Source organism: Monodelphis domestica, chromosome X (assembly GCF_027887165.1).
Source record: "Monodelphis domestica isolate mMonDom1 chromosome X, mMonDom1.pri, whole genome shotgun sequence".
NCBI classification, from domain to species: Eukaryota; Metazoa; Chordata; class Mammalia; order Didelphimorphia; family Didelphidae; genus Monodelphis; species Monodelphis domestica.
Window position 1 is genome coordinate 74,021,162 of NC_077235.1, and position 26,297 is coordinate 74,047,458.

The 26,297-nt window shown below is 45.5% G+C and overlaps 1 protein-coding gene across 6 annotated transcripts in view; it reads left to right on the forward strand.

Annotated features, from left to right (window-relative positions):
- Positions 1 to 13,758, forward strand: part of LOC100029725 (protein bicaudal D homolog 2-like) — a 38,761-nt gene extending 25,003 nt beyond the window's left edge. For all 6 annotated transcript variants that reach the window (XM_056809224.1, XM_016426629.2, XM_007507059.2 and 3 more), the window contains 5 exons: positions 1,528 to 1,950; positions 7,981 to 8,982; positions 9,798 to 9,949; positions 10,965 to 11,184; positions 12,193 to 13,758. In XM_056809224.1, coding sequence (XP_056665202.1) covers positions 1,528 to 1,950; positions 7,981 to 8,982; positions 9,798 to 9,949; positions 10,965 to 11,184; positions 12,193 to 12,201 — 1,806 coding nt within the window. In that variant the 3' untranslated portion in view covers positions 12,202 to 13,758. The remainder of the gene's footprint in view (positions 1 to 1,527; positions 1,951 to 7,980; positions 8,983 to 9,797; positions 9,950 to 10,964; positions 11,185 to 12,192) is intronic.
- The last annotated feature ends 12,539 nt before the right edge of the window (positions 13,759 to 26,297 follow it).

Sequence of the window (26,297 nt, forward strand, 5' to 3'; positions counted from 1 at the left end):
GGGGTCCCTCAAGTAATGGGCACCTTGGCCAGAGACTCACCAATGGGGAGATCAGTGACCAGACATGTCACTAGGGCAGAGTCGGAGCTAGGCATTTTGGGGGATTGTGTTCTTCCCCAAACACTTAGAGATGCCAATGAAAAACCTGACCCACTAGCAAAAAAAGGAATCCCTCCTTGCCAGTGGAAGATGGTACCGGAAGAGGAACCTTCATTGATGCCTCCTGTTTGTCTGCCCTAGACACCTCATCCCCATGAAAGAGGGCTGTGCTGTAGAGCATCCTTCTGACTTGAAGTCTTACTTAGAAATGAATTGTTGAGAAAGGATTTGGATAGTGAGATCTGTGAAAGTAGAGACATCCAGCCTGTTACTAGTGAGGTGCTCCTGAAGCCTAGAGATCACTGGGCCAAGGTGAGCTTTCTGGATAAGAGGTGTGCTGGTAGTTTCTGGCCATTTCCTTGGTCAAGGAACTTTTGAGCCCCGAGGATGGAACTGGGGGAGTAGCTTCCCCAGGAAACTTTTAGGTGGGTATTGCTTCTTGATCAGCTAGTGAGTGAATTGGCCTTTTTTAAAAAATCCATCTGGCTCTGAAATAGTTCATTTGGTTTTTAAAAGGAAATGCTCAGTGTTTTTTTCAGAGGGAGCATTTAAAATGACTGTTCATTCACCAGAGAACTCCCCAGGTACCCTGTTTATTTGGCAGGTTTTGTGGCAGGTGTGATGGACTTTTTCTAACTCTTACCTCCCATCTTAGAATCAATATTATGTTTTGGTTCTAAGGCAGGAAAATTGGAAGGACTAGGCGATGGGGGCAAAGTGACTTGCCCAGGGTCACACATCTAGGAGAGTGACTGAGGTTACATTTGAACCAGGATCTCCCATCTCAAGGCCTGGCTCTCTATTCACTGAACCCACCTAGCTGCCCCCTGGTATGAAGGTTCTCTGTTTTGTTTTGTGAGTTCTTTTGGAGCTGGGGTGTTGAGGCAGCTCACATTGACACTCTCATAGAGCCAGTGGTCCCTTCAATTCTTAATTTAAAAATTTTTATTACAATTTTATTGATATCTATCGTCATACCAGCAATTTCCAGATAGTCTCCTCTCCTCTATGCCCTCCCCTACCCCAATATGGCCAATGAGGCATGGTTATTTTTAAGTGTCACCCAAGATACCTGATTTCTTATTAAAAATTTTTCCTGCTTTACTTGAATTCCATGCTCATTATGGGCAGGGCATGTTTGCAACTCTACCAACGATGTATTAGTGTGGCAACAATTGCGATGGAGCTTTGGGGCTGTTTTACGTCACATTTCTGTAGTTTTTTTTTTAGTAATTTGGGGCATTCTATCACACGATTCATAGATTTCTCCCTTTGAAAACTATCTGTTCCTCTCCATTGGCTCTTCTCTATTGGAGAAGGGCTCTGAACAGGGCAGTTTCTAGCCTGAGGAGCAATGTAAATCCATCACTGGAGAGCTGCATAGGATAAAGAGCAGGTTTAGATAGAGACATCTTACTTTTGTTTCAGGTGGAGTATGAAGGCCTAAGGCGAGAAGTTCAGAGGAGAGATGAAGAAATCGAGCTTAGAAACAGTCGTTTGGCTGAAGTCACTCGACAAAAGGAGATCTCTGACCATCATCTAGAAGAGGCCCTGGAAACTCTCCAGAGTGAACGTGAACAAAAAAATGAGCTTCGCAGAGTGCTGTCTGGGTACATCAATACCTATGATTCCTTAGGGACCCTGCCAACAAATTTCGAAGACCTGAATCAATGTAACGATGATGAACTGGGTATTGGCTACAACAACCAAGTCTTCAGGAACCGCAGAGAAAACATGATGTCCATGACTCAAAATAGCAACAGCTCTAGGCCCCAGCCTGGGTTAGTGTGTGATCTTTTGAGTGAGCTCAGTTTATCAGAGATTCAGAAACTGAACCAGCAGCTTCTCCAGGTAGGAGGTCTGTTTTCTGTGTGTTTGTCAGCTAGACAGCATGAGGATCTAAGCTGCATACTTTTCTTTCAAATGGACCTCTTAGAAGAGGGGTCGGACTAAATTGTCTCCAAGGTCTCCTTCAGCATAGATCTGTGATCCAGTAAGAAGGAATCTAGTTAGGACCCATAAGAGGTCCTTTCTAGTTTTTAGATCTTGAATCCTGTGAGCCTGTCCTTTTAAGGAAACAGGATGTTTTTAAGGATGTTAAGGAAACATCCCTTGTCTGTTGCGGGTCGCATTTGACTTGACCTGGCTCTAATGTCTTTAAGAGCCTCTGAAAAGCACTTTCTCGGGAAATGGTGTCCTAACAATCCCATGATGGCTTTTTGCTAATGAAAATGGGGCCATACTGTGCCTTTGCTACTAACTCACTGTGTTGTCTTAACTGCTGACCCCTCATTTAACAGCGAGTGACTCAGCTTTGTTCAACACATTTTGCCCATTTCTCTTCTTTTTAAGATGATTATTTTTTAAAACCGATATTTGCCCATGGAAAGTTACTTTCCTACTCTAAATCATTTCCACTTTTGTGGCCGAAAAATGTTCTTCTGAAGCACAGATAATGACTCTCTACTAAGCCCTTCTTGGAGCTGGAGTCCTTCGATGGAGGCCGGAGGTGGGATTCTAGTGCCAACCAGAGGAGGTCCATTTGGACAGGCTTTGCCTATTAGTACTGAGGAACGAAGGTCAATGTGACTCAGTTCCATGCTAGTTACACAATTGTACTTAACCACATGTTTCCTCTGCTGTAGCAGGATATTACACTGAGACTTCGAAGTCAATAAACAGTAAGTATAAATCTGCTGTGTGCTAGACATTGGGGAGCAGAGCCCAAAAGGAAGCAGCCGCCCCTGCCTTCAAGGACTTCTCTTCCACAAGAGGCATGCCTCGTGTGGACGGCTGAACAAATATAGTATATGGCCAAAGGCAGTCCGGAGCAATTTGGGGAGAGGGTGGTAGGGGGCAGGCCTGACCCCCAGGAAAGCTGGTTATTCCAAGGGAGCCCTGCAGTGGCTGCAAGAGGCAGTTTTTGGAAGGTGGGACAGAGAGCATTTCAATCCTGGGAGAAACCCCCTCCTGGCCCCAAAACAACTCAAAAGAGAGGTGAGAGATATAGTATGAGGGTTGGAAGAAGAGCAAGTGGGAGTTACAGAGGCAGTGAGGGGAACCGATATGTAATCATCCTGGAAAGGGAGACTAGAACCACACTGTGACTAGGAGTTTGTCTTTCATCCTTTTGGCACCAGAGTCCCTGGAGTTTTCAGGAGGGGAGTGACATGGTAAGACCTGTGCTTAATATCGACTCAACAGCTCTATGGAGGGGAGCCTGGAGAAGGGAGAAGCTGGATAGATAGATGGCTTAAACATTTCTTAAGCATTTGCTTTGTGCCAGGCACTGTGCTAAGCATTTGATATCAATATAAGCAAGCCACCGCTCCTGCTTTCAAGGAAATTCCCTGTAATGGGGGAAGACAACACATAAAAGGGATTTGGTAAGGAAGGGTTGGGAAGTGGGATGGAGGCCTGATTCCTAGGAACATAAGACAACACAACTCATCTATCAGAGCCAGGGGACTCAGGTGGGATGCATAGTTCTGGATCCAGGGAGACCAGGAGATGACGAGAACCTGCTTAGACCTGGGGGCTCACGGAGGCAGTAGAGAGAAGGGAGTAAATGAGTCCTAGACAGAACTGGCCACAACCAGTAGTAGTATAGCCAGCCATGAAAGCACTGGCAGATACTGTAAGTCAGGCGGGCCCAAGGTCAAGCCCAGAGTGGTCTGATTGAGTAGGGAGGCTCAAGAAACTGTTGTTCATCCTTATTTTTTGAAGAGGACCAATGACATCACAGGATAATGCCTTGATTTGTGCACCAATTGGATGTAAGGGAGGCAGGGTCGCATAGAATCACCGGCCTCACCCTCTCTTCCAGAGTCATCCAAGTCCAGTGGCAAGACCAAAGTCAGGATGACCGGTGATGGCCCAGGGTGAAGTGGATGACCTTGGCTTCTTCCATGCCTGACTCAGCTCTTAGCACTCCACGATGCCTACTTTAGCTGCCTTCATGGGCTGCTGGAACAAATTGTTCTTAGCCACCCATTCCACCAGGGGAAGTCTCCACATACTTGGAATAGACCTCCCCTTAATTCACTGACAGGTTTCGGTGACTATATGTGCTTACTCTCAACTTGGGTTAGCCTGCCTGCTGAGATGGCTTACTGGGGTGTGGCCGCTGTGCATGTGACAGCTTCTTGGAGCCACAGTTAAGAGCTGGGTGGCAGGTGGGTACCAAAGATGGATGAGCAGCCCTGGAAAGGGCTCAGCAAACCCTCCCACCAGAGGTGCTAGTTCTCCCTGAACACCCTTGCACCCACTATCTGTCTAGTCAGACAAAGGCTAGATTCAGGTGGCAGGAATAGACCAGTCAGAATACTGGAGAGGTAAGAAGCATGATGGGCCCACGAGTCAGGGCAATGAGGGGTTCCAAATTCAAGCACGGGCTCCTAGGAACAGACATTCAGAACAAGAATGGAACCAGAGCCTGGGATCCAAGCAAGGGCTTAGGAGCTGGTTTCTGTTAACAGAATTCTACACGTGTGATAAATCCTTGGTTCTTGTAGCAGTTAAAGTCTCAGACAATTTACTTTAGTCTTGGGCTACCTGGTAGGAGCCGATCCTATTTACAGGTAGACATCATGCATTATGAAGAACAAAGAAAGAGGAAAAACAGGAAGTCAAGGTAATGGGGAAATTTGACACTGTCCTCTTATTGCTGTAGGCTAGGGACTTGGAAAAATTCAATGGGCCCCAGTACACAGAGCATCTTGTGGAGCTCCCATTGGCCAGTTGTATGAATCTGCTTAGAAACTTGATCCATCGGGCCTGCCCTGCTCAGAGATCCATCTCCTGTGAACTCTTCCTCAATGGAAGTTTGCCATAGCATCACCCGCATGGCTGGCATCACCAGCTGGTGGCTGGTCCCGAGTCTCTCTTAAGAGGGATACTTCTGTCACGGAAACCATGAGAAGTTTTAGAGTTTCTCATTTCTCTCATTTCCTTCTTCCAGGTTTGGAAAAAGTCGGTTGCCATTTTTCCCAATCTCCCTGGCCATATCCTAATAAACACTTGAGTGTTTAAAATGTTTCTATTCTTTGGCAACAGGTCCACTTTCAGAATGGAATAATTATGCTGCCCGTGTTTTCATTTTCATTTTCTTTCTTAGCCATGGAAGGGCACCTAGTCTCTCAGAGGCAAGGAATTAATTGCCATCTGTTATTAAGCGATGCCAGGTGTACTGCGAGAACATTTTCCGTGAAAGCATTGGCTTCTTTTCCTTCAATGTTCTGTAGGAACAATTCTTTGTCTCTGGCCTGGCTTTCACAGCTGGTCGCATTGGCACTCTTGGTATCTGTTGGCACCCTCAGAAAGTCGTTTGTACTAAGGCTATGCATATATTAGGGAAGAGGCTCCTGCCTCTTACCCAGGGAAGATTAGCCAAGGGCCTGTGGGGGAGACCCTTGAGCAGCCTCCTGGCTATTTATTTATTTTTAATGCTGCTCTCTTTTAGTTCAGGAAATGACTAAAATATTCTCAAAATGCCACATCCTGGGTCTCAGGGATGACTAACACCATTTAAATAAGAAGTCGCAGTGAACACAGAATGAGTGGCACCTGGGCCCATTCCCCCTCTGCCTGGGAGCAATTTCTATGCAGAGAATCACTCAAATTTTCCTCCATTCCCTTTAGTAGACTAAAACTTTTGTTCAGGAAGATTGCTAAAATTGCTTTTGCTTGGGATTGTGACCAAGTCAGACAGACCGGAATAATCGTTAATGGCTTTTTGTAAGCCAAGATGGCAGATTTTTATTCCTAAAAGAGGGAGAGGCTTGAAATCTCTGTTATTATTGGAGGACTCGGAAAAATTTCGATTATGTTTCCGTTGTGAGCAGACCCACCTGCTAGGCACTAGGGAGAGTACAGAGTTTAGGGAAGGTGTAGTTTATTGAGGGCAGGAACCCTTACATTCTACTGTGGACGATAAGATACCCATGCGAATAACTGGACTACACAACATGGCATAATAGCTGTGCCAGTGACCCAATGCTATATGCGACTTGAAGAACGAGGTCATTACCAACCAAGAGAATAGGGAGGGCTTCCTGGAGAAGAAGGCTTCTCATTGGGATGATAAAGGAATTCATTAGACAAACAGGAGGGCAGCGACCATGCCAGGTCGGGGGACACTAGTGTATATATGAGAGGAGGCAGCTCAGTGGCTCAGGGATAGAGAGTTAGGCTTGGAGACAGGAGATCCTGGGTTCAAATCTCCTAGCTGTGTGACCCTGGGCAAGTCACTTAACCCCAATTGGCTAGCCCTTCCGGTTCTTCTGCTTCAGAACTCAGTATTGAATCTAAGACAGAAGGTAAATGTTTTAAACAAAAAGAGTGCAAACCAGGCCCAGTCATCTAATATGACTGAAGCATAGAGTGTTTGGAGGAAAGTTCCAACAGAGCAGGTCAGAGAAAAAATGCAACATCAGACTGTAGAGGACCTCGAAGAGTGCCAGATAGAAGAGAGGACTTTTTATTTGCGTTTCCCTCTCTCTAATCCATCCTCCCTGAAGCTGCTGGGATAATGTTCTTAAGTCACAGACAGTTCTAACCATATTACTCCCCTGATCCAGGACTTACAGTGGTCTCATTGCCTTGAGAATAAATGACAAACTGTATAGGTTGGCATTTAAGGCTCTCCTCATGTGTGCAACCTCCCCTCATCTCTCAATCTTCCCCTTCCAGTTATTTCTTTTCCAGCTCGTCTGAACCAACAGGGGGTCCTGCATTCAAGACTTAAGAGGCCTCTCTTCTGGGAAGCTTTACTTGATTTGCCTCAGTGGTCAAAGTCCTCTTTGTAAAGCTTCCTGGATCAGTCTATTAGAAATGCCCCGGGGTCCCGTTACTACCTATGGGTACCTAATTATCAGGCTATGTGTTGTACCCCTCAGAAGGGTGCAAAGCCTGTGAGGTTAGGGCCCCTTGTCATGGTCATCTTCATACCCACAGTGCCTTGGAAGATTTTCTTCTCATTTTTGTTTGGTTTTACTGACTTTTTCTTTTGAACAAAGGAATAGCATGACCAGCTAGATCCCTCTCCATCTTTTGGCTTGCGGAGCAGAGAAGAGAGGTGAGAGTAGGCTATAGTTATAGTCTGGGTAGCTGACAAGGAGGCCCCATGTCATTAGCAAGATGAAAGCAGGAATGGAGAGCACAGTAGACCCATGTAGGGGATGTTTGGAGGTAGAATCAGCAGGACCTGGTACTGACTGGTTATGAAAAGTCAAAAATTGACCCCAAGATTACAAACCATGTGTGAATGGTGCCACAGCCAACAGAAATTAGGAAGTTAGGAAGAGGGGATAGTTTTTGGTTTTTCCCCAAGGAATCACAGGATTTCAGAATTCAAAAGAGCCCCCCAAATCTGATTGGTCCAACCGGTATCCCCAAAAGAATCCCCCTGTAGCATGCCCAACAAGTGGTCTTTTGCCCTTTGCTTAAAGACCTTCAAGGAGGGATCCAGTCACTTCTCAGTTAGGGACAGCTCCCATCAGCTTTTCCCTGACATTGAGCCCTTTTATAACTCCCACCTACTGAGCAGAACAAGTCTGATCCCTTTTCTATACCACAGCTTTTCAGATGCCTAAAGATGGCCATTTTGCCCTACCTCATCCCAAAGTCTTTTCTCCGTCGGGCTAAAGTTCCTTCAGACATTCCCTTCTTCACCTCTCCTCGATGCCCTTTTCCAAACATATGATGAAAATCAACTTTAGAGTCTCAGAGGTTGGAGTAGGTGGCCTCTCTGATCCCTTCAGTCTCTTATCCGTGTAGGAATATGCTCTCCAATGTGTCTAACCAGTGATCGTTCAGTTCAAGGCCCAGATTAGACGAAACCTTAATTCTAGTATACTCTAATTCCTCGCTTTGTACCTACAGGTCGATCATGAAAAGACATCGCTAATAAGTAGTATAAAAGAGTTGCAGACACAGCTGGATAGTACGAAGGATGCACTGTCCAAACAGCAAGCTCAAAATAACTACCTTCTTGAGCAAATACAGGCTTTAAACAAAAGGTATGGTAGCAATGAGCTGAGTTTGCTCTTTGGTAAAGACGGAGAGAAGAGCGATGCCTCCGGCGTAGAACACAGATGTGCTGCTTCCAACTGTTCACAAGTCGCCAGGCTGAAGAACGAACTTCAGGAGCTGAATCAGAAATATCAGGACTTTGAAGCCAAGTATAAGCAGGACACAGAAGCCTGGCAGGAAGAGTCTCAGAACTTAACGGAGAAGATAAGATTCTGGGCCAAATCAGGTAAGCAGAAGCAAGAAATCATTACGAATCTCGAGAACGAGCTTCAGGCTTCGAGGAAACGGTCATCAGAATTTCAGAGCAAGCTGAGCCTGGCCCAGGAGGAGCTGCAGGTTATCACCGAAGACCTAGCCAACATGTATCGCCGAGTCTGTGTCTGCAACAACCTGTTACCTGATCGTGGGCTACTGGATGGCTTTAAAGACGGCCAAGGGGCTCCTGTGCATACATGCAAGAGACACGCTAATGATGTCACAACCAGCTTGCGGAGGTGCAGAAGCCAGTCCAACGATCTCTTTGTGAAGGTCTTGTTCAGCCCTGAGACGAGCACTGTGAAGAGTGGCAGCAGCAACCAATCTGTTAGTGATTCTCCTTGTGAGTCCGATGGAGAGGAGTATGACAAGGAACCCGAGAGCCTTTCCAACCAGATTTCCATCATTGGAAGCCAAGTGAAGCAACTCCAGACGGCCCTGGCGATATCACTGCGCAACAAGTCCCTAGAAGCCATGTCAACCGAGTTGAAGGATAAAAACGCCCTTGTTGATGAAATAATGAAATTGAAGTCTTTGTTGAACACCCAACGAGAGCAAATAGCAACGCTGAGGACTGTCTTGAAGGCCAACAAGCAGGTAAACTATTGTATGAATTCTTTCCATTTAGATGGCAAGTGATAATCCTGGGCACTTTGGATACCACACAGACAACACATCACATTTGGCATGAAGCTTGACCGACTAGAGCACAGGCAGAAAGAGACAATCTATGAATTTAAGGCCTTAAAGATGACTTTTTGTCAGGTTGGGAAAACTAGGCAACTGGATGTACAACATCCAAAAGATGATATTTTTTCTTTTTCTTTTTAAAAGTTAAAATAATTCATCATTAACTTGGAAAGACATAAGGAATGGTTTACTTATTCCAGTTTCTACTGCCTTAATATTGTTCCTCCAACAAAGTGAACAGATACCCTTCAGGGCCTGTGTGCAAGTTATTACTTGTCATACCCAAGGCCCATAGTGATGAGAATTTAGCTAACTTGTGGACTAGCCTCCGAGGTAGGCTAATCTTCTAGCTTGGGTTAACATTAGTGACTTAACAGTAAGTAACTACCATGATGTAAAGTACATGGAGAAGTTGGTTCACTCGGTTGGCCAAGTCAAGTCGATAAGCATTGATATTGCTTAAGCATTCACTACAGTGCCAGGCACTGTGCTAAGCTCTAGAGGTATCAAGAAAAGCCAGTATCTTGTCCTTGCCCTCCAGGTACCCACGTACCTGGAGGACCCAACATGCAAACAACTTAGCACACACAAGCTAGACAAAGGATAAATTGGAAATCATAGGAGAGGGAATGTCCTAGCACTGAGTGGGGTAGGTAGGGGTGGGGGGAAATCAAATGTCATCCAACTTGCCAGTCGACTCTCGCTCTTTCGTCCTCTCCTAGGCTGCCGAAGGTGCCCTTTCCAATATGAAGCGCAAGTATGAGGATGAGAAGTCTGTTGTGTCAGAAACAATGAGTAAATTAAGGCACGAATTGAAAGTTCTGAAGGAAGATGCTGCTACTTTTTCCTCCCTCCGGGCAGTGTTTGCCAGCAGGTAATTTCATTTGTGCTGCATGACAACATGCAAAGAACAGTAGATGACACAGAAGAAGTTTAAAAACTCAGAAATGCATAAAATCTATGTATAGGATTGTATAACACCAACACAGTTTATCTTTTATTACCATAAACATACACAATAAACACCCCATGAAAGAAAAAGAAAGAAAAGTCGACTCCCCTGGTGTGAAGAGGGGGCCAAAAACGTACACCGATTTTCCAGACTGTGGAGGCATTGTCTCTGTAACCCCCACATATATTCATGTCTACTGAGCCAAGAGAAATGACCACTACCCCTATGGAATCTACTGATTGGAAATTAACGTAGGGATCAAAGAATTAATTTGGAATGGGCAGGGGTCTGCTCAGATAGGGTAGGTGTCAAATTATGTCTCCCACCTAGGAACTTTCTTAGAACCAAGCCCATGTCTGACTGAATTTGCTGATATTTTCAGGCAGATCGCTGTAGCATGGAGCAGTGGGCTGAGGATCCCCCACGTTGGCACCCTGGCTCATGCTCACTAGATGAGAGATCTTAGATGAGTCACATTCCTTTTGTGAGGCTTGCTTCATTTGCAAGATGGAGGCAACAGTTATTGATGAGCTAACTTGGGTTTGTGAGAAAAGAATTTTGCAAACTTTAAAGCATCATGGAGATAGGAGCTGCTATGAATTCCTTTACTGACTGGGAAGTTTGCCTTAAGATGAGAGCATTTTTGATGGAGGGATTGATTCTTTTCCCGCCTTCTCTGAATTGAGAAGAACTACATGGAAGGGATGGCAAGGGGCACTGTTACGAGGGGAAAACTGAGTTCTTTACAAGGAAAGTTTCCTCGTGTCAAGGAAACAGCATGGTAGCTGCTGGCCCATGGGTGACCCATTTGGCTCTTGAAGATAAATGGGCTGACTGTGTGACTGCCTGCTTGGAGAGCCGTGCCGGAAGGGAGACTCAGATGTTTAGGTAAAGGTCTGTGGGAGGTGCTGAGTTGCTTTCCCCCCTTGTTTTCCAGATGCGATGAGTATGTTTTACAGCTTGGTGAAATACAGCAACAGCTTGCTGCTGCAGAGGAGGAAAAGAAGACCTTAAAATCTTTGCTGAGCCTGGCTATTCAGCAGAAACGGGCTCTGACCCAGCGTTTGGAGGCACTGCAGGCTCAGTCCACCCTGCCACTGAACAGCCGGGCGAAGGTTCTTCCTGACTCGAAAGGGAGACCATTCAAAGGCAACTGGGTAAGACAGACTCATTTGTGCAAGTCCAGGGTTAGGAGGTAGGAGGGGCAAAGCTTCCACACAGTGAAGCATCAATTTTCACTTCTCCCCATATCTCTGAGGGGCTCCTCTTGGGGAGATTCTTCTCATGAATGTGTTTTCAGTCCTTGGCCCAACAGCTTGCCCATCATTAAGCCCGTGGTGTGTCCCACTCCCAGCTCCAGTTTTTTAATCATCTTCCTTAGCCAAATAATATAGGTGGCACAGGGCCTAGAGTCAGGAGGACTCCTTTGCCCAAGTTCAAATTTGCCCTGAGATGCTTCCTAGCTGTGTGACCCTGGGCCAGCCACTTCACCCTGTTTGCCTCAGTTTCCTCATCTGGAAAATGACCTCGAGAAGGAAATGGCAAACCACTCCAGGATCTCTGCCAAGAAAATCTCAAATGGTTTGGGTTTTATGAGTATTGTCTTACAACAATGACCAATATGGAAGTCTGTTTTATCTGATAATACACGTCTAACCCAGATCAAATTGCTTCCCGTTTTGGGGAGTGGAAAGGAAGACAATTTGGTTCTTATACTTTTGGAAAACATATGTTGGAAATTGTTACAGCGTGTAAATGGGAAAATAAAATATTTTTTAAAAAATAGAGACATTAAAAATATCCTTAAAAAAAGAACAAAAAGAAAAGAAAACCTCTGACGAGGACAGGAAGAGTGACTGAACAACAACAAGCCAAACAGTTGGCTTTGCAGGAGCTTCTTAATTTGCTGAATCTTGTAATCTGGCTGGGAATCGTTTTTTTTTTTTATCGTGACTTTGCCACCTCCAGAGCGGCCATCCCAATATGTCTCTCCACTAACCCTAGAATAATGTTGCAGCGAGGCTTTTGAGGAATGTTCCCTCTCATTTAGCAAACAGGCAGTTTAGAATCTTATATCCCAAGATATTTAGTTCAGATACTCAGTCACAGGAGCTTGCCTCATTTTAATGGCGTGTTTTCATTTTGCTTTCCTTCCCAATCTCCAGCAGCGATAAATGAATGGCGCCAAGGAAGAATACCCCTCTTTTCCAGCAGAGGGGCAACAACAGTGTTGACAAACAACCGATCTGCACGAGACTGGTATTAACACTGAGATCATCCCGCTCATCAGCTTCAAATGATTGTCCAAGAGTGTTTGATGTTTTTTGGGAAAATATTTAATGTGTTATTTCATTTATAACCCGAATATCTTGAATTGCTTTGAAAATGCAGGCCACAGAGGACTAGAGCTCAGCATTATTGCATTGTCTTCCAGAATGCCTTATGTCAGGAGAGATCGCTCGGTGGGCCTGCCGTTATGGTTTTGAGTAGTATTGTCCCGTGACCCCTTTGTGAAGAGCACCCTATTCCCTGTTCCCGTGTTACTGTGCAAGCCCGTCTCTTTAGGAAATGTTAAATACCCAATCTTGATGTTCCTCCTCCACTCTGACTAATCACCATTGGCTTTCAAGTCCATTTCACGCAAGATATAAAACTGTGCATGTCTTTATGTTTACAGCTTAGTTTCCGTATAATTGGACATACACTTGGTGCTATCTGTACGGTGTTAGAAATCGTCTGCAAAAGTAGTTTCTATCAGTGTACCAGTGTACTGTGTACTGTTTAAAACTTTAAGAAATGTATTCGTGCAAAACCTAAATGGAATGGATCATTCTAGGGGTATTCAGGCAAAGAGCTTTGTCGTCTAAGGTCCCGGGATAAGGGACGAGTATTTGGGATTCTTGGTAATGCTGGGAACTTGCTTAGATTCTTGGGCACAGGGAATTTTTTTTTGGAAAAGGGAGGTTCCAAATGCATGACTCTTTCTAGATGAAAGTCACTTGAAGCCCAAAATGGGTGGATTCTTAAATCAAGGACTAGTCAAGTCACCTTGGTAAGGGGCTGCTTTATGCAGACTCAGAATTGTATAGTTTTTGTGGAAAGGTCTCTGGATTTTTTTTTCTTTCTCCAATCCAGTCCCTTCGAAGGTTGGGGATTAGACACCCAGCATTCTTAATGGGATTCGATAGGCTCTGCTTGCATTGCTTCTTGGAGGAGAAAAAAGATTAAACGATGGGCCACTGAATTCTTGCAGAAGATATAATTTTGGTAACCCTCTTTTGAAGCATCTTTAGTGAGAGGAAGCCTCTTAAAGTCCCTTCCTTTTCCTTCTTATAGAGCATGCTGGGCACGTCAAGAGAGTTGGGGACTTGGGGGGTGGGTGGTGCTGTTTCACCACACATCCCCAAATGCTTAGTATTAGTTGAGAGCCTTTAAGTATTTTCAATACCATAATGTGTTCTTCTTGCCAGACTGTCAGCTGGCTGAAATGGATTGTAGAAGCGGAACAGAAAGCTCTCTCTAACTAGATCAGCCTGGCAAGAGAAAAGAGAATAGTCTAAGTGGAATGAAAGTATATTTACATATATTTTTAATGGAAATATTGAAATATCTATTGTACCCTGCATATGAAGAAACTCTCTCTAAATCTCCTCCTCAACATAATAATGCATGTCAAAGAGTCTTTTGTGTAAAGAATGGAAATAATAAATAAATTGTGTTAGTTGTCTGCATTTCTGCTTTTCTGCGTTTTTCTTTTATTGATATTTTAGGTTGGCACCTCTTGACAGTAAGCCTCATTTTAGGGTAACTAATATTATGACCAAAGGGGGCCTGAAAGGACAGCTGGGAGTACAGTGGATAGAGTGCCAGCTCTGGAGTCAGGAGGACCTGAGTTCAAATTCAGTTTCAGACACTTCCTTAGCTGGAGAAGGAAATGACAAACTGTGTGACCCTGGGCAAGTCACTTCACCCTGTTTGCTTCAGTTTCCTCATCTGGAGAATGAGCTGGAGAAGGAAATGGCAAAGTACTTCAGTATTTCTGCCTAGAAAACCCCAAATGGGTTCATGAAGAGTAGGACATGACTGAAAAATGATTGCACGATAGGGGTCCAATATTGGGTATACCCAATTCAGCCCAACCCAGAAACTTGAGTGACCTTTTGGGTTGCAGGGAAAGTTGATTTTAGCTCATTTACAAAGAGACTCTTCAACCTAGAGGGATGAAACCAGATGCCTTCATTTCCCCTAGTTTGCTCCTAACCGCAGCAGTCTAATGGGGAGATGATATGGAAACAAACAATATGTGGGATATGTTGGGCAATTTTGACAGAAGGGAAGGCAGCGGAATTAAGAGGGTTCCTAGAAGGCCCAATTTTTGCTGGGACTTCAAGGAATCCAAGGAAGCCCAGAGGAGAGTTCCCTTATCCCAGGGTTGCCACCTGCACTGGACCTTAGCGACCACCATCCATCATAACCCTCCTTGTTTTACAGACAATGTGACTGAGGTCCAGAGATGGAAAGGGGCTTCTGTAGGGACACAGAGCTGGGAAGTATCATGGCCTAGAATTCTGAATTGAGGCCCTTTGGCTCCAAATAAAACGGGGTGTTTGGCTGCTGTATCAGCCTCCAGGGGCTAAAGGTCAGAGATCAAAAGTAGAAAGTGCTCTTAGAGGTCCCCAAAGTCTACTCAATGGATTGAATAAAACTAAGACTTAACTACCCTGGGTAATGTGCAGTACAATTTGAAATCTATAAAGCTGATGGCCGGCTAAAAAAGGTACTCCAGTGCCTTGTTCATTCCAAAATTCATCTTTGACTTTTCCAGGCAGAACCCCCGGGGTGGTAACAGAACCATTCCTGGAACCTTCAAAGAAGGGCATGGCAAGGCCACTGCTAGTTACCCAGGAGGCCCCTTTCCCAGTAACTGCCCTGGGCCGCCATCCCGAGTCTTCTCCACAGTGGCCTTTTCCCCAATACCAGGACTCCCCCCCCCCATTCGGGGGTGGGATTGAGGTGACTCACAAGGACTCTGGGGCCCAAACGAGATGGGGTAGAACCTTTGTCCAAAAGTGCAGCCTGGGTTCAAATGGGGCCCCACGCTGACCCTCTAGTGTAGCCCTTACTGTTCTTCTGTCTTAGAATTGATCCCAAGACAGATGGTAAGGGTTAAAAAGAAATCCGGGCATGCCCATCCCCACCCGCCATCGTGTTTAAGTGCGCTGGCAAGCCAGCATTGGGCCATCATTATACAATGTACATTTTGTTCAAGTGTCCTTGGTCTGGAAAAGTCAACTTTATTGCCCCTCCTGTTTTCTTGGGGGGAAAACAAGGCCTCAAGCAAAAGTACATACAGACCTGGGCTCCTGTGCCTGAGGCCCACCCATTGGAAAAGGACTTCAAAAAGGGATGAAGCCGCATCCCACGCTAAAGGAATCGACTGTTTTGGGGGCTCTCTGGAGCCTGCTATCCCCGCCCTGCCCCCACCTGGATCCACCCAGGCCTGGTGGTGCAATGCTTGCTCACATTTGCCGAGTGGATGCTCACCCGGACTCTCCCAAGCCCCCTTAGCCCCAACACAGTTGGAGCCCACCCGCGTTTGAAAATTCTACCCTCGTGGGCTCTGACCAGGATTGCCGCAGCGTCCTCCATTTTGAAGGGAGGGAAACTGAGGCTCGGGGAGGGGCGGAAGCCGTTGGAGAAGGCCATCAGGAAGTGAAGATCAGGTGACTCTCCCGCCCCGCAGCCCTTTGGCGGTTAAGGCAGTGCCCTCCCCCACCCCACAAGTCTTGCTGGGCAGACTCCATTTGCTACTTTGTTCCGGTGAGGCGAGTATTTATACCCCTCACCCGTGGCCACACCCTCACCATTCTGCGGGCGCAGGGGGAAGGAGGCAGTATCGTGGTCGGGAGTTCTGCAGCCGGGGAGCCGGCCGTGGGAGATCGGAGAAGGCAGGAGCTGCCTGAGGAGGTGCGCCATGGCCTCTTTTGAGCCCAAGGGTAAGCCCGGCAAGTTCCTGCCCGTTGTCCAAGAGGGGGAGACGGTGCTGACTTTCCAAGGCCCCAAGATGCGCTTGGCCCAGTGTATCTGGGTGACCATGGAGGACAAGCAAGTCAAGTACCTGGTCCGCTACCCTCCCGAGACCCAGATCCGGCCGGCCTGGGACGGGATCGGGACCTATCCCATCGCCAACGTCTGGCCGCCGCTGCTGGAGCTGAGCCAGCCGGCTGCACGTGACCCCTCGGTCTGGCCAAATTCTAGACGTGGCCGAGGTAGGGCCCTAGCCCTGGCGAGCTTCGGGAGGGGCGGCTTCAGCCAGTTCCCGTCCCTGGGAAGGGGGGGCATCGGCAGCAACATCCTGGCGCCCATGCCCGTCGTCCCCCAGGTATTCACCAGCGAGCCGCTCTGCCCAGTTGCCCCCCACGGCTGGTTCTATGAGTGGCTCCCGGAGGGCAATGTTCTCCGCTATTCCATCGCCTACTTGCAGGAGGACCGATATGCCTACGTCCTCCTCCAGATGGCTGCCGAGAGGAGACAGCAAGAGATCACCAGGCCCCTCATCCCCCCCGCAGAGGGCAACCTTTGTCCCTTGGGCGAAAACACCATCTTTCAGGGCGCCCCTGGGGGATCCAACTTCCAGAGAGGTAGGGCGCGCTCTCGAGGGAGGAGAGGCAGGGCATCGAGAGAAAAGGAAGCTAGTGGGGAGGCCGAGAAAGAATCCCTGGGCAGGAAAGTCCAGGTCCAGCTGCCCAGTACCCTGACGCCCCTGCTTATGCGAGATTGGGAGATGGTGACCCTCCAGAAAAAGCTCTTTACCCTGCCCGCCAGGAAGACCATCAGTGTCATCCTGAGCGAGTACGCCACCTTCCATCCAGAGGCCTGGTCCACAGACAAGAAGCATGCTGTCTGCGGCCTCGTGGCAGTGATCAAAGAGTACTTCGAGTTGGTCCTGGGCACCCAGATGCTCTACAAGTTCGAGAGACCCCAGTATGCTGAGATCCTGGCCCGCTACCCCAGAACCCAGATGACCCAGGTGTATGGGGGTAGCCACCTGCTGCGCCTGTTCACCAAGTTGGGATCCATGGTGTCCTCCACTTCTCTAGATGATAAGAATGTCCAAATGCTGATGGGTCATTTCGGAGATTTACTGGAGTATCTGGGCAGCAATCCCTCTCTGTTGTGCATTACTCCCGCTGATTACCAGATGACCACCAAAGAGTACCAGGAAAAAGCTGAGTAAAGGCCTCCGGGGGGAGGGTGGTCTCTGCTCCTTGTGCCACATTACCATTTCTGGGAGCAAGGCCAGTGGGTGTACCTCGCTTGCAAAAAGGATCCGTTGCAGTATTGTGCTCCATCGTTTTGGGATTGATGTTTGTTCTCTTCAGTTGCTCTCCCCACAGAGCAATAACTAACGTTTGTGGTCATGGACACAGACACTGGACACCATTTGGGAACTTTCCCCATGCAGACGACCACAAGGTATTCGGTGAACGTTGCATTCTACTGGTTCCAAGCCTTTGAACCCGGGCACTTGGGACCTGTGCTACCAACCCTACAGCCACCAAAGACTGATTGATTAATGCCAAAGTCCACAGATGACCGACCGGTCTTTAGCCAGGTGGGGGTGGGGGTGCTTGTCTGTTTTGTGGGGTTGGCCAAGAGCCCCTTCTTGGATTGTGACCTCTCCCATGAGTGGTATGTGTCCCAGTCACCCAATGGTTCGCCTTGTTGGTTCCAGTCACCCAATGGTTCGCCTTGTTGGTTCCAGTGCAGATTTAGGGGATGGGAAAAAAGTTCTCTTCTGTATTGACAGAGGTCTAGGGGAGTTCCTTCCCCAGCGGTCTGCTACAAGTGTGGAAAATGCAGTGATTTTGCTGCAAAAAAGGGTACTTAATTTTTGGTTCCAGGGCTTTCAGCTCCATCCCTTAGAACCTGTGTTAATGCTAAGTCGATCTGTGCCAGTGCTGTCCTCTCTTTAACCAGGTGGGGGTGGGTCTGGTTATCTGGGGGGGGGGGCTACTCTTCTGCCCCTTCTTGGGACGTGACCACGTTCTCCTCTGTGTGTGTTATCTCCCTGGCCCAATGCCTGAACAGTTCTGCTGTTTGCCATGTTGGTTCCAATGCCAATTTAAGGGAATGTTTTCTTCTGTATTGACAGATGTTTGTTACAAGTGTTAAAAATATATTGATTTTGCTATAAAAAAGTGTCTAGTTTTTGGTTCCATTAATTCCAACATATCCCAGGGGACCACCCAGATTTTATTAGTAGGAGTAGTACTACTACTATTACTACTACTTTATAAATATGGAGTCAGTCTATCATAATCTGGAGATGGGGATGTCTTTCCAGGATTTCAGAGACTTAATGTCATCTGATTTGTAATTCATGCTGTTTCGATCAGGAGTTGTGGCTTCTTTGCTGAATGAGAAAATACATATATAATATGTTCAAACTAACAGAATACCAGAGATCTTAAATAATCCAATCTCAGAAAAGAAATTAGAACTGAATGTAAAGGAGATACCAAAAGGGGGTTGGGGGAAGCACTCTGATTTCTTATGGATGTATAGAAGAATCCTGTCAAATTTTAAAACATTTTAAACCCTTACCTTCTGTCTTAGAATCAGTGCCATGTATTGGTTCTATTAAAAAATTTTAAAGTGTTTTCCCGTGGTTACATGATTCATTTCCCCCGCCCTCTCCCTCTTCTGCTTCCCAGAGCTGACAAGCAATTCCATTGAATTATATATGTACTATCACTCAATACCCATTTCTGTAACTGTGTATTGGTTCTAAGGCGGAATAGCACTAAGGGCTAGGTAATGGGAGTTAAGTGACTTGCCCAGAGTCACACAGCTTGGAAATATCTGAGGCCGGATACGAACTTAAGACCTCCCATCTCTAGGTCTAGCTCCCAAACCACTGAGCCACCTAGTGGTGTTCCCCGCCTCCCCCCCCCCCCCCATCAAATTTTAAAGAACAATAAATACTGGCAGCTAAGTGGCTCAGTGGATGGATAGCCAGGCCTGGAGTGGGAAGTATCTGGGTTCAAATCTGGCCTCAGACACTTCCTAGCCAGGCAACTTTGGGCAAGTCATTTGACCCCAATTGCCCAGCCCTTATTGCTCTTCTATGTTGAAGCTAATACTTTATGTTGATTCTAAGACAGAAAGTAAGGGATTTTTAAAAATCAGAGCCACATAAAGGTATATAAAAATGCTCAAGAAATAAGAATCAAAACAATTCTGAGGTTTCATCTCATACCCCTCAGGTTGGCAAAAATAATAAAAGGGCAAAATGACAAATGTTGGAGAGGATGTGGGGACACAAATACACTGTTGGTGGAACTGGGAACCGATTAAACCATTTTGGAGAGCAATTTGGAATTATGCCTGGAGAGTTTTGAAAGATCTAGCAATGCTCTTTCTGGGCTCATTTCCCAAGGAGATCAGGGGAAAGGGCAAAGAGCCTATATGTTCCAAAGTATTTCTAGCAGCTCTCTTTGTGCTGGCAAAGATTTGGAAACTGAGGGGATGCCTGTCAAATGGGGAATGGCTAAACACATTGTGGTGTATGATTGTGATGGAATACTACTGTGCTGTAAGAAATGATGAGCAGGTTAATTAAAAAAAGTTAGAAAGACCTACACGAAATAAAGGAGTAGAACCAAGAAAAAACATTTGCAGAATAACTTGTGAATGTCCACCTCTGGAGAAAGAACCAATAAATAGAAACACAAAAGACATAATTTACATCTTCTGGTCACGTAGTGCCTTCTGTGGTGTGGGGAAGGGAGGGGGGGATTGACATACTTGGAAATAAATTCTATTGCATTTTTGGGGCTGTTAGGGTTTGTAGAGAGAAGTGATGTGGCCAGTCAGTCAATTGATATGTCTTAAATACCTGGGCTAGGCAGTAGAAATGTAAATTCCAAAAATAATGTATCTGAGTCCTCAAGGAGCAATTGGGGGACTAAGGCTGACTCAATCTGGTAAGATGATGGAGGGGCATCTGAACATAGGTTCTTTGAGATGACCTATTCCCAGTGAGGTTCATGGGATGCATCCCCTGCTACACAGCCAGTAATCTTGCCTATAATGTTTTTATTTTAATGTTAGCATTTTATTTGCCTGCATAAGTCCATACTATCATTTTTCCCATATTTAAAAAAACCCTCACCTTCTGTATTAGCATCAGTACTGAGTATTGGTTCTAAGGCAGAAGAGTGGTAAGGGCAAGGCAATGAGGGATAAGTGAGTTGTCCAGGGTCACCCAGCTGGGAAGTGTCTGAGGCTAGATTAGAATCCAGGACTTTCTGTCTCTCTGCCTGGCTCTCAATCCACTGAGCTGCTTAGATGCCTCCTTTTTCCATCATCTTACCTTTAAAAAAGATTGAAGATGGAGTCAGATAAACCAGATTCTGGACCACTACCAATGGTGTGTGACTTTCATTAATCCAAGATTATTATTCCTTTTGTTGAAAAATAAGGAGCTCAATAAAATTTCATGGGTCATGGGTGGAGTGGGGGGAGAGACGTGAGTTAGGAGAGAGGTTAGAGCTGGGTAAGTAGATCTGAGAATCACCAGCAATGGGACAGGAATTGGATCCATGGGAGCTGATGAAATCACCAAGTGAAATAGTATGGAGGGCCAAGAGGACCTAGAGACAGACAGAGAGAGAGAGAGACAGAGACAGAGACAGAGAGGCAGAGAGAGAGAGAGAGAGAGAGAGACAGAGAGAGACAGAGAGAGAGAGAGACAGAGAGAGAGAGACAGAGAGACAGAGAGACAGAGAGACAGAGGGACAGGGACAGGGACAGAGAGACAGGGACAGAGAGACACACAGAGAGAGAGACACACACACACACAGAGTGAGCCCTGGGGGATACTCACCTTTAGCAAGCATAACCTGAATGAAGGTCCAGCAAGAGAAACTGAGGAGTGGTCAGACAGGAGAACCAGGAGAGACTAATGTCACCAAAAAACTAGAGAAAAGAGGCTATCAAGGAGAAGAGGGTGATAGCATCAAAGAATGTAGGAAGGTCAAAAAGGATTAGGAGTGAAAAAAGCCCACTTGTTTTGGTAGTTGAGATCACTAGTAACTTTGGGGAGGGCAGTGTCAGTTCCATGGTGGGGCCATCAGTGGGTCTGCAGAGAGCCCAGAAGGAAGGACAGACTATAGGTGGTTTTTGCAAAGAATCTAGCTGTCAAAAAGGATATGAAGAGATCAGTGAGGGTTTTTTGAGATTGAGGGAGATGTGTGGATGTTTGTAGATGACGTAGGTTCTCCTCTGCTTACATTTTCTCTCTTCTTTCTTGACTTCTGTCTTCTCTGCTTTTTTGGTCTAACTCAGTTGCTCACTGACTAGTAGTAATTCCTTGTGTTAAGTAACTACTTTAGGTTGAGAAGCCAAAGGGAGCATTTCTGCTATATATTTCACAGTTCGGTAATGATGCGTGTCCCACAGTTACAAAACATTTTAGTTATCAGTTTCCCAGTCACCAACCTCAAAGTTCATACAATCATCATCTATATAAGACATGAACTGATTGAAATTGCTGATCTGTGCCATCGGTTCACTCAAAGATTTCTAAGAAAAACATTGATGTTGCTGGAATAGCTGATGAATTCTCTGAAGAGCAGATGAGAGGCAAATTAGCACTTAGCTTCAGGAAATCCCAGAATGGGGGTGGAGGAGCAGAACACGTGGAGTATAATATAAATAGCCAAACAGTGATTATTACATATCTTGAGAATGAAGTTGCTGATAATATTCCAAAACACAAGAGATGTCCTCTTTTTACAAATATGAAGCAGCCAGTCAAATGAGATAGATTGCTGAGAAGTGAGAAGGTGGGGATAATGGGGGGGGAGGCAAAATGTGGAAAATGGGACTAAATGAGATCACGTGTACACAAGCTGTTTGCTTCCATTTCTTTCTTTTGAAATCCTCACGTATCCTGGAATCAATACTGTGTATTGGTTCCAAGGCAGAAGAGCAGTAAGGACTAGGCAATGGGGGTCAAGTGACTTGCCCAGGGTCACACAACTGGGAAGTGTCTGAGGCCAGATTTGAACCCAGGACCTCCCATCTCTAGGCCTGGCTCTCAATCCACTGAGCCACCCAGCTGTCCCCTGCTTCCATTTCTTCTTGTGAGATAGGGTTGAGATGAAGGAGGAGAAAAAAGAAGGAGCTCTTAGTAAACAAATACAATTTTTCCAGTGAACTATGAGGCCAGGTTCTTAGATGAGAAGGTGGGGAAAGGGAGCCATAGAAATGTTTAAAAGAGCTTCTGTTGTGAGTGAGATGGTTAATTTTTTTCTTGTTCATTCATTCTCGGTCAAGTCCAGCTCTTTATGACTCCATTTGGTGTTTCCTTGGCAAAGATATTGAAATGGTTTGTCATTTTCTCCAGCTCATTTGACAGATGAGAAAACAAGCAAAATTAAGTTACTTGTCCAGGGGCACACAGATAGTTTGCTATTTCTTTCTTTAGCTCATTTCACAGATAAGAAAAGTAAGGCAAACAGGGTGAAGGGACCTGTACAGGGTCACGCAGCTAGGAAATATCTGAGGTCAGATTTTAACCCTGATCTTCCTGACTCTGGGTCTGGCACTCTATCCACTGAGCAAACTAGCTTTCCTCCTCCTTTTCTTTTTATGCTGTCTTAGTATTTAAATAAAAAAACCACACATTTTCTATCTTAGTAATAATTCTAAGATAGAAGGGAAAGTGCTAGGCAATTGGGGTTAAGTGACTTGCCCAGGGCCACACAGCTAGGAAATGTCTGAGGCCTATCTTAGTAATAATTCTAAGATAGAAGGGAAAGTGCTAGGCAATTGGGGTTAAGTGACTTGCCCAGGGCCACACAGCTAGGAAATGTCTGAGGCCTATCTTAGTAATAATTCTAAGATAGAAGGGAAAGTGCTAGGGAATTGGGGTTAAGTGACTTGCCCAGGGCCACACAGCTAGGAAATGTCTGAGGCCTATCTTAGTAATAATTCTAAGATAGAAGGGAAAGTGCTAGGGAATTGGGGTTAAGTGACTTGCCCAGGGCCACACAGCTAGGAAATGTCTGAGGCCTATCTTAGTAATAATTCTAAGATAGAAGGGAAAGTGCTAGGCAATTGGGGTTAAGTGACTTGCCCAGGGCCACACAGCTAGGAAATGTCTGAGGCCTATCTTAGTAATAATTCTAAGATAGAAGGGAAAGTGCTAGGGAATTGGGGTTAAGTGACTTGCCCAGGGCCACACAGCTAGGAAATGTCTGAGGCCTATCTTAGTAATAATTCTAAGATAGAAGGGAAAGTGCTAGGGAATTGGGGTTAAGTGACTTGCCCAGGGCCACACAGCTAGGAAATGTCTGAGGCCAGATTTAAACCTAGGCCCTTCAAACTCCAGGCCTGGCACTTTGTCCATGTACCACCTGGATGCTGAGTTCATTGTTTTTTGTACATTACATGTTTCCTGGCCACATGTCTTTGTACAGCTTGCTCCTCCATAGCTGGAATATATCCCATCCTTATAGTTTCCTTAAAAGCTCAACTCAAGTCTTACTTTCTATAATATAATGCATAATGCATAAACCTTCCCCCTTAAAACCCTTGCTTTCTATCTTAGAATTGATGTCAAATATCTGTTCCAAGACAGAAAAGTGGAAAGAGCTGGACAATGGGGGTTCAATGACTTGCCCAGGGTCACATAGTTACAAAGTGCCTGAGGTCAGATTCAAATCCAGGATCTCCCATCTCTGACTTTCAATACAGTGAGCCACCTAGCAGTCTCTACCTTTAAAACAACTTTCTGTACTAGTATCCGTTCTTAGAATTAAAAAACAAACAACTAACTCTTACTTTATTCCTTAGAAATAACTCTGAGCTAGAAATGAGAGGTTAAGTGACTTGCCCAGGATCACAGAAGTTAGGAAGTGCCCAAGGTCAGATTCGAACCCAGGATCTTGCAGGCCTGGCTCTCTATTCACTGAGTCACCTAGCTGCTCCAGGTACCTGAACTTTTGATGCCTCTGTCCTCCTCCCCACTTGTTAGTTTGTGCCCTCCCAAGTTGTCTCATACATTATTATAGTTTGTATGTCCTTATATTTGTACATGTTTTCTCCACCAATAGGATGTCCAGAACTTGAGAGGAGGGGCTGTTTTCTCCCCAGCCTCTACTACAGGACATCAGGCGTAGTCGTTGCTCAATGGGACAAAAAATGCCTTCCAGCTCCAGAGGAAGAAGCTCCGGAGTCGGGCTGCAGACCAAAGCATTTGGGGAATGCGACACTATGGACACAGATTGCGCGTGATAAAACATGTCTTCCCGGGATCGAGTGGCTCGTCAGCTCCGGGAGGGAGGAGGGAGACAATTTGGATCATAGAACTTCAGACAACATAGGTGGAAAGGTGTTATTACTTGGAATTGGTGAAAACAAGACGTAAAATAAAAGAAATGCCGGCACGCTGAGCGCCATTGTGAAGTATCGCATAGCCTTAGTCTGCCATCTAGTGTCTAGACTGACTATGGCAACGCTGTAGTTCCGGCCTACTGGCTACTTCATTAAGTTCCGCCATGACATTCCTATAATTCCCCTGAACAGTCACTGTAAATCCTCTTCGGATTGGATTTTTACCCATATGGCAGCTCAATCAAAGGAGCGAATCGGGAAACAAATCGGATCGTGGATCTTACCAGTCAAATGAGGACTGAATTCGTGCAGTGTACAGCAGAATTCAAAGGAGCCCTTGAAATGGTCTCTTCAACTCGGAATCCTTACTGGGACTCCATTCTGTGAGCAGGGATGGGACACAGTGTTTCTGCCTTTTCAGGATGTTCTCCATTCGTCTCGGGCTGGGACCCTCAGTTCTGAACAAAGCGGACTCTTCCTTTTGGTGTCCATTGCAAGTATTGTCAAATGCATGGTGTCTACCTTCGTTCCCACTCCTGCTTCATCCTCTAATCAGGTCTACCCCAAGGGATGATAATCATGCTTTTAGCTCCACAAAAGACCCAGGGGCCGTCACATGGAGTGACTTCCTTATTTTTTTAAATTTTTAAAAATATTTTCATTTTAAATAAATTTGTTTTTATAATATCACATTATATCTTATCCTATATTTGATACTATATAAAATATATGTAGTTCTAAAAATAAAATTTCTACAAATTTTTATATTCTATTACTTTAAAATTTGAGTTCCAAATTCTCTCCTTTCCTTCCACCCACTGAGAAAGCAAGCAATATGATCTCAACTATGCATGTGAAGTCAGATAAAACAGATTTCCATATTACCTATGTATATATATATATTTAAAGCAAGAAAAAGAAAGAAAGTGAGACAATTAGACCTCTCTTTGCACTCATGTTCATCAGTTCTCTCTCTGGAGGTGGAGAGCATTTTTGCATCATGGGTCCTTTGGAATTGTCTTGGATCACCGTATTGATCAGAGAAGCCAAATCTTAGGACCCTGGAGGAAATAGGGAATGGATAACAGGAACTTCATGAATGTCTTTTGAATGAACTCTAAAACAAGGTATTCATTTTACTGATGGGAAAATGTAGTGTCTTGTCCAAGGCCACACGTTGTCTAAGTGGCAGAGTTTGAATTTGAATCAGAGTTGAAGAAAACTAGTCCAAGACTCTGTGGCCGTCCCACCTTTTAGCACCCTCCTGAGGAATCAAGTGTCTTTATGATGTGTATGTGCATCTACAGGCATTCAGAACTCTGGAGAATGGAAAGCCTTGTGCTCCAGATCTTTCCCCTCTCCCAGGGGAATCAATCATAGCGTGATCAGATTTTTCTATCATGGACTTAGAGCTAGAAAGGCCCATAGAGATCATTTAGTCTGATCCTTTAATTCTGCAGACACAGAAACTGAGGCTCAGGATCATTCAGGTCCTAAGCATCCGAGGTAGGACCTCTGACATTGCTCTGTCTTCTGAGCTCATCCTGGAAAGGGATTGGGCATATGGGAATGATAGAGCTGGTGGTTCTCTGGGTAGTAGGACCCTTTTCGAGCTCTTCTTCAGGAAGAGGCAGGAAGGATAGACTGAGCCAATTCAGGCTTGATGTTACAAAGGCATCTCCAATAATTAGCTCAAACAATTAGAGCTATTTCAAAGTAGAATGGGCTGCCTCAGAAGGTTGGAAGTTGACAGTAGACTAGTGACTTGCTCAGGGTAACATCACTAGGAAGTGTATGAGGACATATTTGAACCCAGAACCTCCTGTGTTTAGGCCTAGCTCTCAATCTACTGAGCCACCTGTTT